The 14317-nt window shown below is 40.8% G+C and overlaps 1 protein-coding gene across 1 annotated transcript in view; it reads left to right on the plus strand.

Annotated features, from left to right (window-relative positions):
• BBX (bobby sox homolog (Drosophila)) overlaps positions 1 to 14317 on the plus strand; it is a 136840-nt gene that overhangs the window by 90879 nt on the left and 31644 nt on the right. Inside the window, exons 5-6 of the mRNA XM_009993358.1 lie at positions 1618 to 1685; positions 8440 to 8520. Coding sequence (XP_009991660.1) covers positions 1618 to 1685; positions 8440 to 8520 — 149 coding nt within the window. The remainder of the gene's footprint in view (positions 1 to 1617; positions 1686 to 8439; positions 8521 to 14317) is intronic.

The following is a 14317-nucleotide window of genomic DNA, read 5'->3' on the forward strand; positions in this document are numbered from 1 at the left end:
AGGGAAAAGGCAACTGCTGTTCACAGGTGAATGTCATCATTGCAGCATCAGCCCTCTCAAGTGTAGCCCTCTGCTACAGCTGCTACAGTATTCAAGTTGTTTAAGCACTAAAGTAAACTTTCACTTTCCACCTAGCTGTCATTCTTTTCCTTCCTCTTAGTTTTTATGTTAAACAGTGTGTTTTCTAATTTGAAATTGACAAAACAGCCTGTGAATGTTAGTGCAAGATGCCATCTGAGGAAGAACTTTTGGCAGCATCTATGCTTTTGAATTAAATAGCACCAGTGAGTATTCCTGTGAACTGGACCTTGATAGCGTCTAGCACTACATTGTTTGGAGATTTACATGTACAGGTTTGGCCTGTCTCAGCTGAAAAGCTCAACACATTCCTTCACACTGCTCATGACTGGGAATGGGCCTGGGGATTTCCCAGTGGATATTTTGAATGCAGCTATTCTGCATCCAGATTTTGCGTAACAAAATGCAACCAAATGGACAAAGGTAATTGTACCAGTTGGCCTCCATTCCAGAGAATGGCTCTGCACATGTGTAACGTATTGTTGCAGAGAGAAGTTCTGTATAGTTGGGAGAAAGGAAAAATTGTGAGTGCACGCTTAGTGAAACCTGCTGTGTCTTACCAAGTTGGTGTCTCAGCAGTACAGCAAGAGTAGTGCATACCTTTCTGTCACATTTTGGCTGTTGTGTGGGACCTCTGGGCCACAAACTGTCTCCCACTCTTTACATGACACTCTGTTAAATTGGGCCCCTGCATTGCTCCCGAGGCACTTCCCCGAAATCAGGCAATTATTCTTCCTACTGTTGAAGAGCAACCGCTGTTCTGAGAGGAAAAGCCACTCCATGAGTCATGCAGTGCCAGTGTTCATTGCTTTCACTTCTTGTTGTTTTCCGAGCTCCTGGGGTGCGGGAAGGCTGGAGGCAAGAAGCTGTCAGCATCAAGTCCTTGGAGAAAGAACATTTGTATCTCCATTTTACTTTCCTCAGTTATGTATTATATTGGTAGGGCAACAAGAAGGCAGGCAGCTTGCCTGGCCAGTGCCTGCGCTGTTCTGGCACGGAGGATCAAATGCTTCATGCTTCAGGACTGTCAGGCTGGTGCTTTTCACCACTACATGCAGCTCTAAATTAAAGCTAAATGGAAAGAGAAATTTTGCTTCAGAGCTTGATCGTGTCATTTTTTTGCATCCTATTACTTGTTCAGTGGCTAAGGAAGGGAACCCCTCCCTCTGTAGGAGTATCGATTAAGTTACAAAAGTGTGATATTACAGCATCTTTGTGTATATTTATGTATGAGATCATTACAGTTGCTGTTTTAGAGATATTCATCTCTGTAGTACATAAAACCTTTGGCAGTAAAATTGTAAATCCACACGATGGGGTGTTAAGCACACAAATCCAATTAAATCCTTCAAACAGCTTTGAAAGCCTCTCCCAGAGGGTACAGAAATGGTTATTTGTGATTCTCTTGAACTGCCTTTTATGGTAGCTTGCTTAGAGTGTCTGTGACAAGTAGTCTTCTGGGAGTTTAGCACTGCAAGTGGTAGGTTCTTTAAACAAGCAAATGAATAAACTTAAGACTTGGGTCTACTTTTTTAACAGATCCTACACAAATGGGAGGCCTGAGTATGCTGCTTCTAGCAGGGGAACATGCCCTGACTGCACAAGAGGTAAGGAACTCTTTTTCTCTCCCTTATCATAAGCTCTCAGTTTAAAGAGAGCTTGGAAGAGGAATATTTGACCAGTGGAAAATGAAATTTAAGATAAATCTTGGGTAAATGCAGGTGGGACTGAAGTGTGAACCCCGTAGTATGAGTCTTGTGTCCCAAGCAAAAGCGTGGAGATTGGGCCCAATTTTTGTATCAGTTCATTAGTAACTCTGCTGACTGAATATTTGATCAGACCAGGCAAGTCTGCCCCGTGAGAGAATGTTGTCACAAATAGAAGGGTTGAAACATTGTGTTAAAGAACAGGTGGTTTGGAATCCCTTCTGGGCAAAGATTTCATATGCTTGTGAATTGCTTCACACAGCTGTGGCCTTGGTACTAATAGCAAAATAAATACCTAATAATTTCCATACAGTCAGTGTCATTGTATATGCATTCCGAAACTGTGCAAGTGCTGACAGGTAATTTAAGTATTTGAGTCTAGTTCTATTAATTAAGTCTTTATGTCTAAAAAGGTGTTTATAGTTGACATCAGAAACATCTTGTTTTTATGAATATGTCTAGTAAGAATAAGTGCTGCTGCATAACTCCAGTAGAGCAGAAACTTCTGATCTTTCTTGAGACTGATTAATGTTTATCATCTATTTTTTGGGCTAGCTCTGAAAGCTGTTGAAAAGTTAGCTTGTATGTTGGGTAAAAGAGGTAGTCAATGCCATAAATCCCTAGCCTGGAAAGAAGAGCAGTGGAAATGAAGAGAGTTTATTTTTTCTTTATTTTGTTATTACTGGGAGGAAGAGCAATAATTAACTATCTACATGTGACGCCCCCAAATGCAAAATGTGTAGTTCATTTGAGATGGATTGCTTCTTTACTGCCAAGTCTGTGCCAAGACTCCTCAATGCTTCGTGCACCAGTTTGAGCAGTGGAAGTCTTTGGGCAGGTGTGGGTGCTGGCTTTCTGTGCTGCAGCATGAAGAATAGGAAACACTAGAGCAGGGTTGGCAGAGAAGTGAAAAGAAAATATTTTGTGGTAAAATTAGAACATCCTGTAGTTTTCAAACTTTGAATTTTTCAGCTTGGAGTTAAAAAACTTTTCACTATGCTGTTATGTTTAAATGAGAGGGAAGGTGTGTTGTAGTTAAAGGTACTCAGTTCCATTAGGAAGAGTCTTTGCTGTGACCTTGTAACTTGAGCTTTCTTGATTTTACATGAAGGGTGCCTCAAGTAGTATGATTTCAGATGGCAATGAGAGATTAAAATCTACATATGGATGTAGAGAAAAATTGAAAAAGATGCTGTGTGATTGTTATAATATATGCACTTTCTTAATCAGAGCTTAATTTTTTGGAGCACAAGGTACATTTCCCATGTGCCTACATAAAACCTGCTTTTTCTCATAGAAACATGCAACATACCTTGTGATGCAATACTTACTTTATGTACAAGCTATAGTATGCTATGCTCTTTTGAGCCTGAAGTCTTCTTTTGAAACCTGGCCCTCTACCTCAAAGAGGTGTAAGCTGTGTAACTGGCATTCCTCCTAAATTTAGAGGAAAATAATTGTCAGAAATACAGCCTAAACAAAACTAGTTGAGGGATTTGTTTGCTGTTGGAATCAGAATGGGCTAGAAACTAGCCTGTACTTACTAATGAGTTAATGTATTTTAATTTTTCTGCACTATCTGAGAAGCAGTAAGTATCAGAGAACTTTCCCAGGGAACAAAACTGTTCATGTCCAGTTCTTTCGGAGGATCCCCTATGTAAAATACATCCTCCAGAGCAACCTGGGTGCTGGGTCTTCTCAAGGAGACCCAAATGGAGGAATTTTAGTTCTCCTAACTGTGTAGCAGCAGGGATCAAGTATCGAACTGTGTTTCTGTGCTCTGGGAAACTTCCTCAGTTTCTTTGCATGGCAGCTCTGGTGTGTCTTCCATTTTCCTTGGCTTCCTTTTGATTTGGTGTTTCAGCGGTGATTAGATATGGAGTAAATATTTCTTAGGCTTATGTTTTCCCCTAATCCTAAACCTCTTTAGGCTTGGATAATTGAGCAGCACTTCTGGCTTCCCATCCTTGGGCGTGTGGACAGAGGAGTCATAAGATGTTCATCTTTACATGCCTGTGGGTCAACCTATGGTTGAATTTCTGTGCTTGTGCTTGAAAACTTTCACACTCAAACCAGCCTTTGGCAGGTTAGCCAAACATGTTAGGAGGTAATAATGACATGCCCAGTCAGGCCAAGGATTTATTGTAGAGGTGATAAGCTGCTTTCCTCTTCAGTGAAGGCAGGTTAGGTGTGTTGTGTTAGAGTTGATTTTGACATGGGTGAGAATTTGGTGTACTAAGGTGACTGCTGAGGTATTGACAGTGAAGAGGTTCAGAAGCTGCTTAACTATGGAAAATAACAGGTATTTTTTTAATATGCGTGTAAGTATATAAATGCATGTTGTATATCTAGAACCTTGGCATTTCTACTTAAATAGCACATGCAGTGTTGCATTTAAAATGGTGTTCTAAGTGGTATGACATAGTCTTCATTATCATTAAAGCATGTATGTGTACGTTGAAAGCACATGCATATATAAGGTTCTTGAAGTGGAGGACTGCCAGAGATAAGATTACCTGTCAACTTGCAGTTTGACTTCTTGTGCATATATATGTTTGTACAGACTTGGGTGGCCTTGTAAGCATGGGTGTTAAATACTCTTTTCACCTTAAAAATTGTTAGTAGAAAGAAGGGCTGCTCTGCCATAATTTACTCAGAACCTGAGAGAAGGTGAGGGAAATTATACTTACCAGGTCTGCTAATCCCACATAAACGTAATCAAAGCCTGCTGGGTTTCTGTCAAGCATATGTTAAATGGATGTATAGGGACTTTTCAAATCGGGTGTTTAACCTTCAAGTTGTCAGAAGCCCAGATGTCAGGTAACAGTGAACAGGTGGCAGCAGGAGGACAGAAAAGAGGCATAGCAGCAATATTTACAGAATTGCCTCGAGGCTTCAGTTGTCATCTCTGTGTCATCAGTTAGGTTCCTTTTTTTGTTATTCTCTCAATAGAGAATTTTCCTTTTGATAAAAGAATTTGGTATTAGTACATGATTGTTTTCCAGGTAGGGACTGGAGTTACTAAGCAGATAGGCAAGAGAAGCCACAGACTTTTACCAGCAGTAAATGAAGGACTTGGACAAGCACTGAGTTTCCACCAGGCTTTTGGGTCCTTTCATGAATTACAGAAAACTGTGGCGTCTGTGTGAGCGTGTTTCGCTGAGCACCCAAGCAGAAACGCCGGTCGGGTCTGCTCCAGCTCCTGTCGCTGTGCCTGGGCGAAGGCTGGTCCCCACGGCAGGTTGGTTAGCAGGAAGGCTGCAGCTGGGCGGGGAGCGCTCCCTGCCTGCCTGCTCCGCCCGCCTCCCCTGCCCGCCCGGCAGGCTCTTTGCTTGCCTTAGAGCAGCACCTAGTGGCCTGTCTGTAGGTTACTGCCCAGAAATCCCGGAAGGGGATGCGTAGTCCAAACCCCAACACACCAGGAGGGCATGAAAGCCTCGCGTCTCTCGGTGCGGAGGGCGCGGCAGGGGCTGCCCTTGGGCTCTGCGTTCGGGGGGATCTGTTTCAGGGCAGGTTGTGATAAGCAGGGAAGGGGAGGCCACGGAGGTATGTAACTCTGGTGGTTTCCTTCTCTTTGAGAACAAAAAGTTACCTTGCACGCCATGCCAGGTTTGTTGCCCGGGGTGTAAATCAGAAGTGAGAAATCCCTCGGTGGAGCTGAGGGCAGGCCAGGAGGGAGAAAGAGGAGGAGTGAGAAGATGTTGAGGGTGTTTTGTTACAGCAGGAAATGAGACGGGTGCAGTGGCACTATCTGTGCATCCATTCTCTCCGGTAATTATTTTAATGCTTTGATCAGGTTCCTCCTGGCAGAGATTAGAAGTCCTGGAGAGAATGATTTCCCACAGGTAGAGAGTGTGTGGAGAGCAGCAGAGTAGAAGAAACAAACTCGAATTAGCGGTTCTGCCAACCAAAGGCAACCACATCAACTTCTAAAAGATAAAGGAAATTAGTAAGGGAAGTATGGTTATTCTAACCACAAAATGACCTGTGTGTTACTTGGCACCAGCAATCTGCCCCTTTACACACGAAGCTGTAGGAAGTTGGGCTTGATACCTTCCATGGCTTGTAGCTCCTGTACCACAAGGTGAAGAAGCTGTGCCTGCCTGCAGGACGTGGCTTCAGGGACAAGGAGACTGGCCCCTCCGTGCCCACCTGGGCTCAAGCGCTTCACAGCACTGGTGAGCCATGTGGCTGCTCTCAGGAGGGCTCCTCCACTCCAGCATGGTGCTTCTGGGGTGACATGGGTCACTGGCTCCCAGCTCAGGGCTGGTTTATGCCCTGCTATCTCAGGCACTTGTTGACACATCCATGTGGACATGCTCCTAGCTAGGCAGAGGAAGCTGCAAAGCTTCCGTCTCCAGTGGGATGGGTAGGCAGAGGTCTGGCATATGGGTCCCTGCAGCACTGGCATCAGGGAACAGAGAGGTTTCATGTGTCTTCATTGTCCACATTGCTTCTCCTCAGCATAGTGCTCTCTTGTACAGCACGTTGAATAGGCTCTGCTTGCGAACAAACTACTTTGCTCTCTACAGCTACCTTAAGGAGGTTGTAAAAAGTGGTGGGGGTGGTTCTGTTCAACGAAGTTACAAGTGACAGGATGAGGTAAAGGCCTCAAGTTGCACCAGGGGAGGTTTAGATTGGATGTTAGTAAGAATTTCTTCACCAAGAGAGTTACCAGGCACTGGAACAGGCTGCGCAGGGCAGTGGTGGAATCACCACCTCTGGAGGTATTTAGGAGTTATATTGACATAATATATAGGGATATGGTTTAGTTAAGGACTTGTGAGTCTTATGTTAATTGTCAGACTTGATGATCCTGAAGGTCTTTTCCAACCAAGGTAATTCTGTGATTTTTTGATTCTGTGAAACTGCTTCAATAGACACCACAAACAAAGCTGCATAAGGCAGCTGGTGAAACTGCAGAAAATCTAAGTTATGTGGAAAACAAATCCCAAACTTGGTTATTCCTGGGAGAATTCCACCAGTGAATTGGCCTGAAATAACCAGATGAGCACTCAGACATGCAAGCAGTATTTTGACATATTTCACAACAGTGCTGAGACTCAGACCTCTAGAATTGGGTCACTCAACAGCAGCAAGTTCAGTGTGCATCCCTGGTACCAACCTCATCACTGCTGAGGCACAGACATTGTAAACAGATCATGCAGAAGAATGAGAAAAGTAGTAATAAGCAACCATTGAAAAAGCAAGACAGGCATTAAAAATAAATTTTTTGTAACCCTTTGGGTTGGTATATTCCCATAGTACACTGATAAAATATCCTGCTTGGTGTTTAAGGATATAACAAAAGCACAGATCATAGGAGGTACTTCTTCCGCTGAGTTTGTTGGCAGGGATAAAACAAGTTTTACAGTGTACAGAAGCAAATTGTCATGTGGTATAGTTCACCTTGGCCTGTAGGTTGCTACACTTGGATCAAGTGTTTTCAGAGGTGTGTGGGTAGCAGATTACTGAATCTAGCCACTGGTGCTATTGCAGTGCATAAGCATCTCAGACAAGCAGCAGCAGTATGAACTGCATGTGCTGTAGGCCTGGCTATTCTGTGGTGCTATTTGCCTACTGGCAACAGATGCAGTTGCTAACAAAACCTCACGTGTGCATTCACTAATAAATGCTGTTGTCATACTTGTTTTGGTAATAAATAAATAATAATAATAATAAAATCACTTATGATTTGAAATGTTTTAAGTCACTTGAAATTTCACGAAAAATTCAAAAATTGTAAAATGGAAAAAAAGTCCATCCTGCTATCTTCCTAAAATTCCTCAAAGTGTCCTTCTCTTCATTTTCCTGTAAGCCATGTCACATACCTTATTTTATACTAATGGTAACTCATGCTTCTATAGGATTTACATGTTCACATTCAAGTGTGACATTTAATGAATGTATCATATTTGATACAGTTCCTTTATAGAATGTTGCTTGATTAACACATTTCTGGCTAATAAGAACAGTACGGTCAAGCTTGGTGTTAATTCAAATAAGGCTATTGTTTTTGAGCAGTCATTTCTTTGTATTTTGATTTCAGAAGTTATTACTTTCTTGCACTGCCTTTCATACGCACCCATAAGTGAATGTTTAGGTACATTATTTGAGCAATTTGAGGCTTGTGGTACCCATAACTACTTAGTTTCATGCTGTGAGGGGATTGGGGATTATTTTTCCAATAAATATTTCTGTCACTTAGCAACCATCAGTGTCTTCAAAACTTTTTTGTTAGCTTCTAAGTAATTTTCGCATATCAGAATGTCAGTACAAATTGCAGACTTAACGGTGTTGATGGAATCACTAATACAAAGTAGCTCTGTGTGTAGCCCAGTATAATCAGTTTATTATTCTGTTGCATAAAATTCTTTTGCAAGGTTTGGAAGTGTAAAAGAAAAAAAAAAAGTCCCTGGGATTTTTTTGGTCTCTCTTCTTGGATGATTTTCAACTGCGTTAAAATGAGTGCTAAACTACATGTTCACCTATAAATTTTATGAAACCTGTCCAGGACCGTAAAACATTAGATTGCCCATCTTCTCATAAACACTGCTCCTTATTAATTGCTGCCTGGTATTTTGTTTTGTTCACTGCTGTTCTTCGCTTGAAAGAAGCAGCTTTGAGGTCTTACTCTGCACATTCCTTTTTCCAGATTTCCTCGAATACTTGCCAGTCTGATGCAACTAATTCTACAGAATCCTGTCAGAAGTCATCGTTGTTTCAGTTTGCAGAGGTGAGTTTCTTTGCAAAGGGTTGTCTTCCCCAGTGTTTCCTTTTAAGAAGCATCTGATGTTTAGCTGGAAGAGAAATCAGAAGTCTTTCACTAAAATTCATGCTTTTATTTGTTGCTTCTTTTTGAGTTTCTGGAACTGGATCATTTATCAGGTAGACAGGTCAGATTTTGAAGTACAAGAGTCTGTGTGGTTTAGGCAGTAAGTTAGAGATGTGTTGTTACTGCACTTGGTTTTAAACTAATGTTACTAACTGAAGCTGGTAACTTCATTTGGATCTTACATTATGTCCTTTATCTATTGTGGCTGTTTTAGTTGTTGAGTCCATCAAAATTAATTAGTTTTGGGATTTAAAAAATCTTCTGTTCTGTAACCACGAAATAGCTCTATGCAACTATGCTGTAGTTTTGCAATGTACAACATTTTTGTCAATATATTTCCTCTTGCTGCTAGCAGTGCAACTGTGCTGGTTTGATGGGGTTGTTTCGAGTTTTGTGTAGTTTTTTTTTAAAATATTCACTGTTCCCTCCAAGTTTTAATGGATTTCATTGACATAAATGTCACAAGAGTAAGATTGCAAAGAATCCTGGTCCTCTACAGGCATCACTTGCTTGTTTATATCCTTCCAATTTTTTAAATGGTCAAACTCAAGTGACATATAAATATTTAGTTTTATAAATACTGATTGTACAGGGTGCTGGGTGGTGTTTGAGAAAGTGCATATGGAAAGAAATTTTGTCATAGCAGAGGCTTCTTTTTATTACTGTTTTCACACCAGCTGTGATTCAGACTTCCATGTCTTTAATGCTCATTGCTGTGCGCACCTTCGTATTCCTCTCTGAACACCATCACTTGCAGATCGAAAACATTGCAATCCTAGCAGTCAGAAAAAGTGTTTATTTTTTGTTGTTTTGGTTTGTTTTTTCTTTGTTTTAACATCAACCCTCAAGACCTTAAGTCCCAACTTAAGTAGTAGTGGGCTGGAATTGTGTGCTGGAAGACACACTCTTGCTAAGGGCTTGTGACCTCTGACTTTCCCTTACCCATCAAAGAACTACTTCACTGAGTGCCTAGAAACAAGCTCATCTGCACCACTAAAACATGCAGTTTAGAAGTAGCTCACTGATGATCAGTAATTGGAAATGCATATTACCTAGTCTTAATTTTCAAGGATGTTAAACAGCCTGTAGGGAGGCTGCACCTAACCAGTGCATGGTACATATGTGTGTCAATGGCAAAATAATTGGTACCTGTACTGAAATCTAGCACTAATCAGATGTATCATTGTCAACAAAAATAACTGACAGAAGTTAAACAGTATAACACAGTTTCCTTGGTGTCTGGGATGGATCTGGTATCTCTTCTTAACGGGCCTGTACATGTGTTCCTGTCCACACTTATGCTTCTGTGCTAAGTAGCAATTGGTGCTCTGTCAGCACTACCATTCTTCAGTCTCAGATCTTTCACTGAACCATGAAATACAAGTTAGTGTTACGTTTTTGCTGCTTACTCTCCTTTGACATATCAGTGGGCAAGTAAAAGCCTCTCAAAAAAGTCTTAGCCTGGGTGAGATTTTCCATGTGAAAAGTAACACAAGAGTGATGTTTCAGAGATAATTCATGTATGTGTTTCCTGGAAAGCAAATACTGTTCCGTACTTGTTTGTACAGGTGGGCTGGGATTTGTTTGCATGCTGTTAAGTACTGAAAATCTTTCAATGTGATGGGTCAAAAACTTTAGTACATTACAGTTTGACATTAAAACTGAAGAGTTACATAATAACAAAATAATTGTTATCCTGACAGATCTCTTCAAACACATCACAGCCTGGAGTCCCGGGAGCTGTAAAACAAACTGAGGAGTCTGCATTGTTTCAGTTTGCTGAGGTATAAAGATTGAAATATGATGGAGGGTGGGAGGAAGCAAGGAACCATTAAGAGTTGTCACTGAATGGCTGAGCACCCTGTCTCATGAGGGATTTCCATCAGATACTAATCTTCATGACAGCATTGTGTTAAGAAAATTGAGAGGGGAATAATCAGTGATTTGGAGAGATGTTGGCCACTTTTACCAGCTGTAGCATGCACAAAAGGCACTGGACTTGGGAGCATTCCCTGGCCTTTCATACCACAGGACTGCTGCAGCCATTTTTTTTCCAAATGGCCTTTTAATTTACATCTAGGAAGAAACCAAATAAAAGACATTCTGAAGTGACACTATGCACTACCTGTAGAAGAGGGTGCAGCAGTGCAAAATGACTGCTGCCCTAGAGGCAGGAAACCTTTAGAAAATAAACCTCAGGTCAAAGGAAGCTTATCACAACAGCTACAAGGATATGTAACAGCATCATTAGGTGGTGACCTATAAAGCCTATAAATTACACCTAAGTATGTAAGCTATCCTCCTTCTTCCATGTGTTGAGGATTTTGAGTTCTTAAAGATTGCTTTTAAGAATTTCTTCTCCCGTGTGTTTAATGTGCCTCTGTGAATTGACTTTCCATTTCCATTGACTTTCCTCTTCTTGCCCATTTGGGGGAGTCTGGTACTGCTTGCAGAATCAGTTATGCTAAAGGTATATTTAGTAAGTGTCTGGAAATGCTGGGATTGGAGCTGGTGCTATCGTACAGAAGCACAGTGGCATGAAAAGTTACCCTGTATGTTATTCTGTGTGCTTAATGAGATTTGACTACATACAGCACCTATCTTTTTGTTAAATGATAAGCTAATTCTGTACTGTGAGTTTTTATCTTGGCTAGGATGGTCCTTGATGTATTTTTTAGGAGGTCCAATTACAAGAAAACAGTTTCTGATTCAGGTACTATAAAATACCTGACTATGAAGCACTCCTAGAAGAGATACGATAGAGATATTTCTGTAATCATTAAGATGTTTTCATTTATGTCACCTTTTTTTTAAAGTTACAAGTTAATTTTTTTTGAGAAAATTAGTGGAATTGAGCAGGATGAAGGCATGTGTTGAAGCCAGCCTTTTAGACCAAGTAAAAGATACAAGCTGGAGAGTATTTCCTCTAAATTGGATTGCAGTCTTCCACAAGTGAATCTACTAACTTAGTTTGAAAAATCTTAGCGATATTATATTTTAATTGAACAGAAGTGTTAGATACCTGCAGAGTTGAACAGGATATGAATTGCCATTAGTACAGCATTTCCAAGTTGTCATGTAAAACCTGGCTTAGCCATACTTTTCAAAATTTCACAGAACCTTTAAAATAATTTCTTCTCCTAACTGAACAAACAAGAAAATAACCAACCTGAAAATTGCCATATGGATGTGACAGTGCACTGAGCTGCATACCACTATGCTGAGCCAGCTCATTTGGCACATCAGAGTGCATGTATGAAACATCAAATGTTAGGTAGAAGAGGAGCTTAGAAAGGTAATTAGAAACTGGAAAGGACAGTTCTAAAGGTAGGACTAGTCTATTTCCCTGTAAAAGTTTTTAAAAGTGTGTGCAATCTGGAAAGGGTTGCAGTTTTTTGGTTGCTTTTTCAGTGTCTGTAAGTAAGGGGCAGAAATTTGGAAAAGCAAAAAAACAAAACAACAAAAAAACCCTTGTTGGCTTTGATTATTCTTCATGTGTTACACTGCTGTTGTGAAACCTTAATTTCAGTGACTAACATCATCTATGGCAATAGAGAAATGGCTTTTTGTTTTTTAAGATTGCAGCCTGATTTCATTTAGGTTGTTTCAGGGGAAAGTATTGAGCATGCTAGGGAACCTCTTTAAGCTTTCTCCTCCTGCTATTAAAGCTGTTTGTGCTCTTTCAAATATAAGGGCTTTCAATTACACAGGGCATCTTTGTCCAGTTTGGCAAAAATCCTGTTCCTTCATGCACCACTTCTTACAGGGTCCTCTCTATATGATTGCATTACTGCATGTAGTAAGGTAAATTATGGTAAGTTGGCTGCTGTCAGCAATGTACAGAGCTACAAAAGGGAAGAGGGAGAGAAAGTAGTTATTTAGCCAGTAGCCAAGTAGGCCTGTGAAGAAATGTGTGCTGTGGTCTGATGTGCCTGGAGACTTTTGGCAGCCATCCCAGCTTAGTTTTGGTTCTCGCTGGAGGTACTTCATATGTTCCCTTTCTCTTAGCCGGCTTTACAGCAGGGTGAGTAAGAGTGCCTCTTTGTGAAGACAGTGATCCCACTGAGTAGATTTGTAATTTAAAATGGATACCTTTACCCCACGAGTACAAGTCCCCTGTCACTCAGAAACAGCTTGTTGTAAGTAGATGAAGCATGGGATTATTCCTTCTTTACAGCATCAGTTAGCCTTTCATCTGGTTGTCATGGCTAATGAGGCCTGCCCAATGACTTGCCACAACAGACAATGTAAATCCTGGAAGTAAGACTTGGTCGGGTCCTGTGAGTGTGCAGACAGGCACCTTGGTGGCATCCTCAAAAGAAATTTTTGAGATTTGGAAGTGTTGCCAAGTTACACTCTTGACTTTCTCTTCCCTGTCTGATCTTGGAAATACTTGGCCCCAGTTTTTTTCTTCTCGTTTGTACCTTTATGAAAAGCCATTATATAGGCCAGTGATTTCTGAGCAGTGGGCTGTGTTTCTTAGCGTGGTGGCTGTTTGCAAGCTGTCTGCTCACATGGGCTGGTTGCTGTCATCTTCCTGGCCATGTGAGGGAAGTAGAGCAGATGGGACCCCTTGCTCTCTTGGTCTTACTTGGATGTGTGTTTGGCAAATGTGAACAGATGGTGATGACTGCTTCATGGAGAAGTGCAAGTACCTCTTAGATTTACTTCCTTAAACTCTCATCTATTATTAAACAAAGAAAATGCTTGCTGAGGGTGGAAGCAATAAAACTGTGAGTTTAGCCATCTTAAAACCAAAATGAATCCAAATCCCATAAAACCTTTAGCTGCTTTTCTGAAGATTTTTCTAGGTAATTTAACCAAAAACGCCATCCCATGCAGGATGCAAGAAGGTGGAATTTCCTTTGGTAATCCAGCAGGTTACTAGCATTTAAGAGGAATGCATACTTGAGGATGGTTTTGTCCATGCTGCATTTTCGTGTACTCACTTTGAGGGGGTTTGCAGGCAACCCTTTCTGTTTATTTCTGAGCAGAAGGTTTGAATCCAAGACTTCTGATAAAATGCTTTGAAATGGGGAGTGTGAAAGCTAGTCATTATCTTCTCTTCTAGCCTTCCCTTAGGTAAAGCTTTAATCTTCCCAGGTAAAGCCATTACAAAAAATAGACAAACATATTTGCTGTTTGCCTGTATGCTGAAATTATTAAATATCTGTGTTGAAGGGAAATGAAGAAGTGTTACCATGACGTGTTTCTTATGCAAACTAGGATGTAATACAGTAGCTTAAAATGCTGACCTGCCTTCTAATGAAAGATAATAATTAGATCCTAATGATCCACTTAAGAAGGAGTGATTTGTGGTTGTAGTACTGCGGGTTTTGATTATTGTAACTAAAACTGAAAGATGATGCTAAGACAGGGAATGAAAGCTCATTGATCAGCCATCCTCTTACTTCTGATGTTTGGCCAGCAACTTCGGCAGAATTAGCTCAAAGTTTGTCCCTTGCTGTTTGTTTACTTGGCTATGAAGGGATTTATTTTTTTCTGAAGTGAGAAGTTGGGTTCCTTTCTTTCTATTAGTATTGCAAGAATCTTGCTTGCATTTGATTAGGAGCATGCATTCTCTTGTCAAAATAAATTCTTTACTGTTCCCTCACATTGTGCATCAGGAGGCAAGATATGACTGCATGTTCTCAGGTTATATACTTCAGTATGCAGGTGTTCTTCTGTCCCTTTTCTA

This window comes from Chaetura pelagica, unplaced genomic scaffold (genome assembly GCF_000747805.2).
Source record: "Chaetura pelagica isolate M959 unplaced genomic scaffold, ChaPel_1.0 scaffold101, whole genome shotgun sequence".
Taxonomy (NCBI): domain Eukaryota; kingdom Metazoa; phylum Chordata; class Aves; order Apodiformes; family Apodidae; genus Chaetura; species Chaetura pelagica.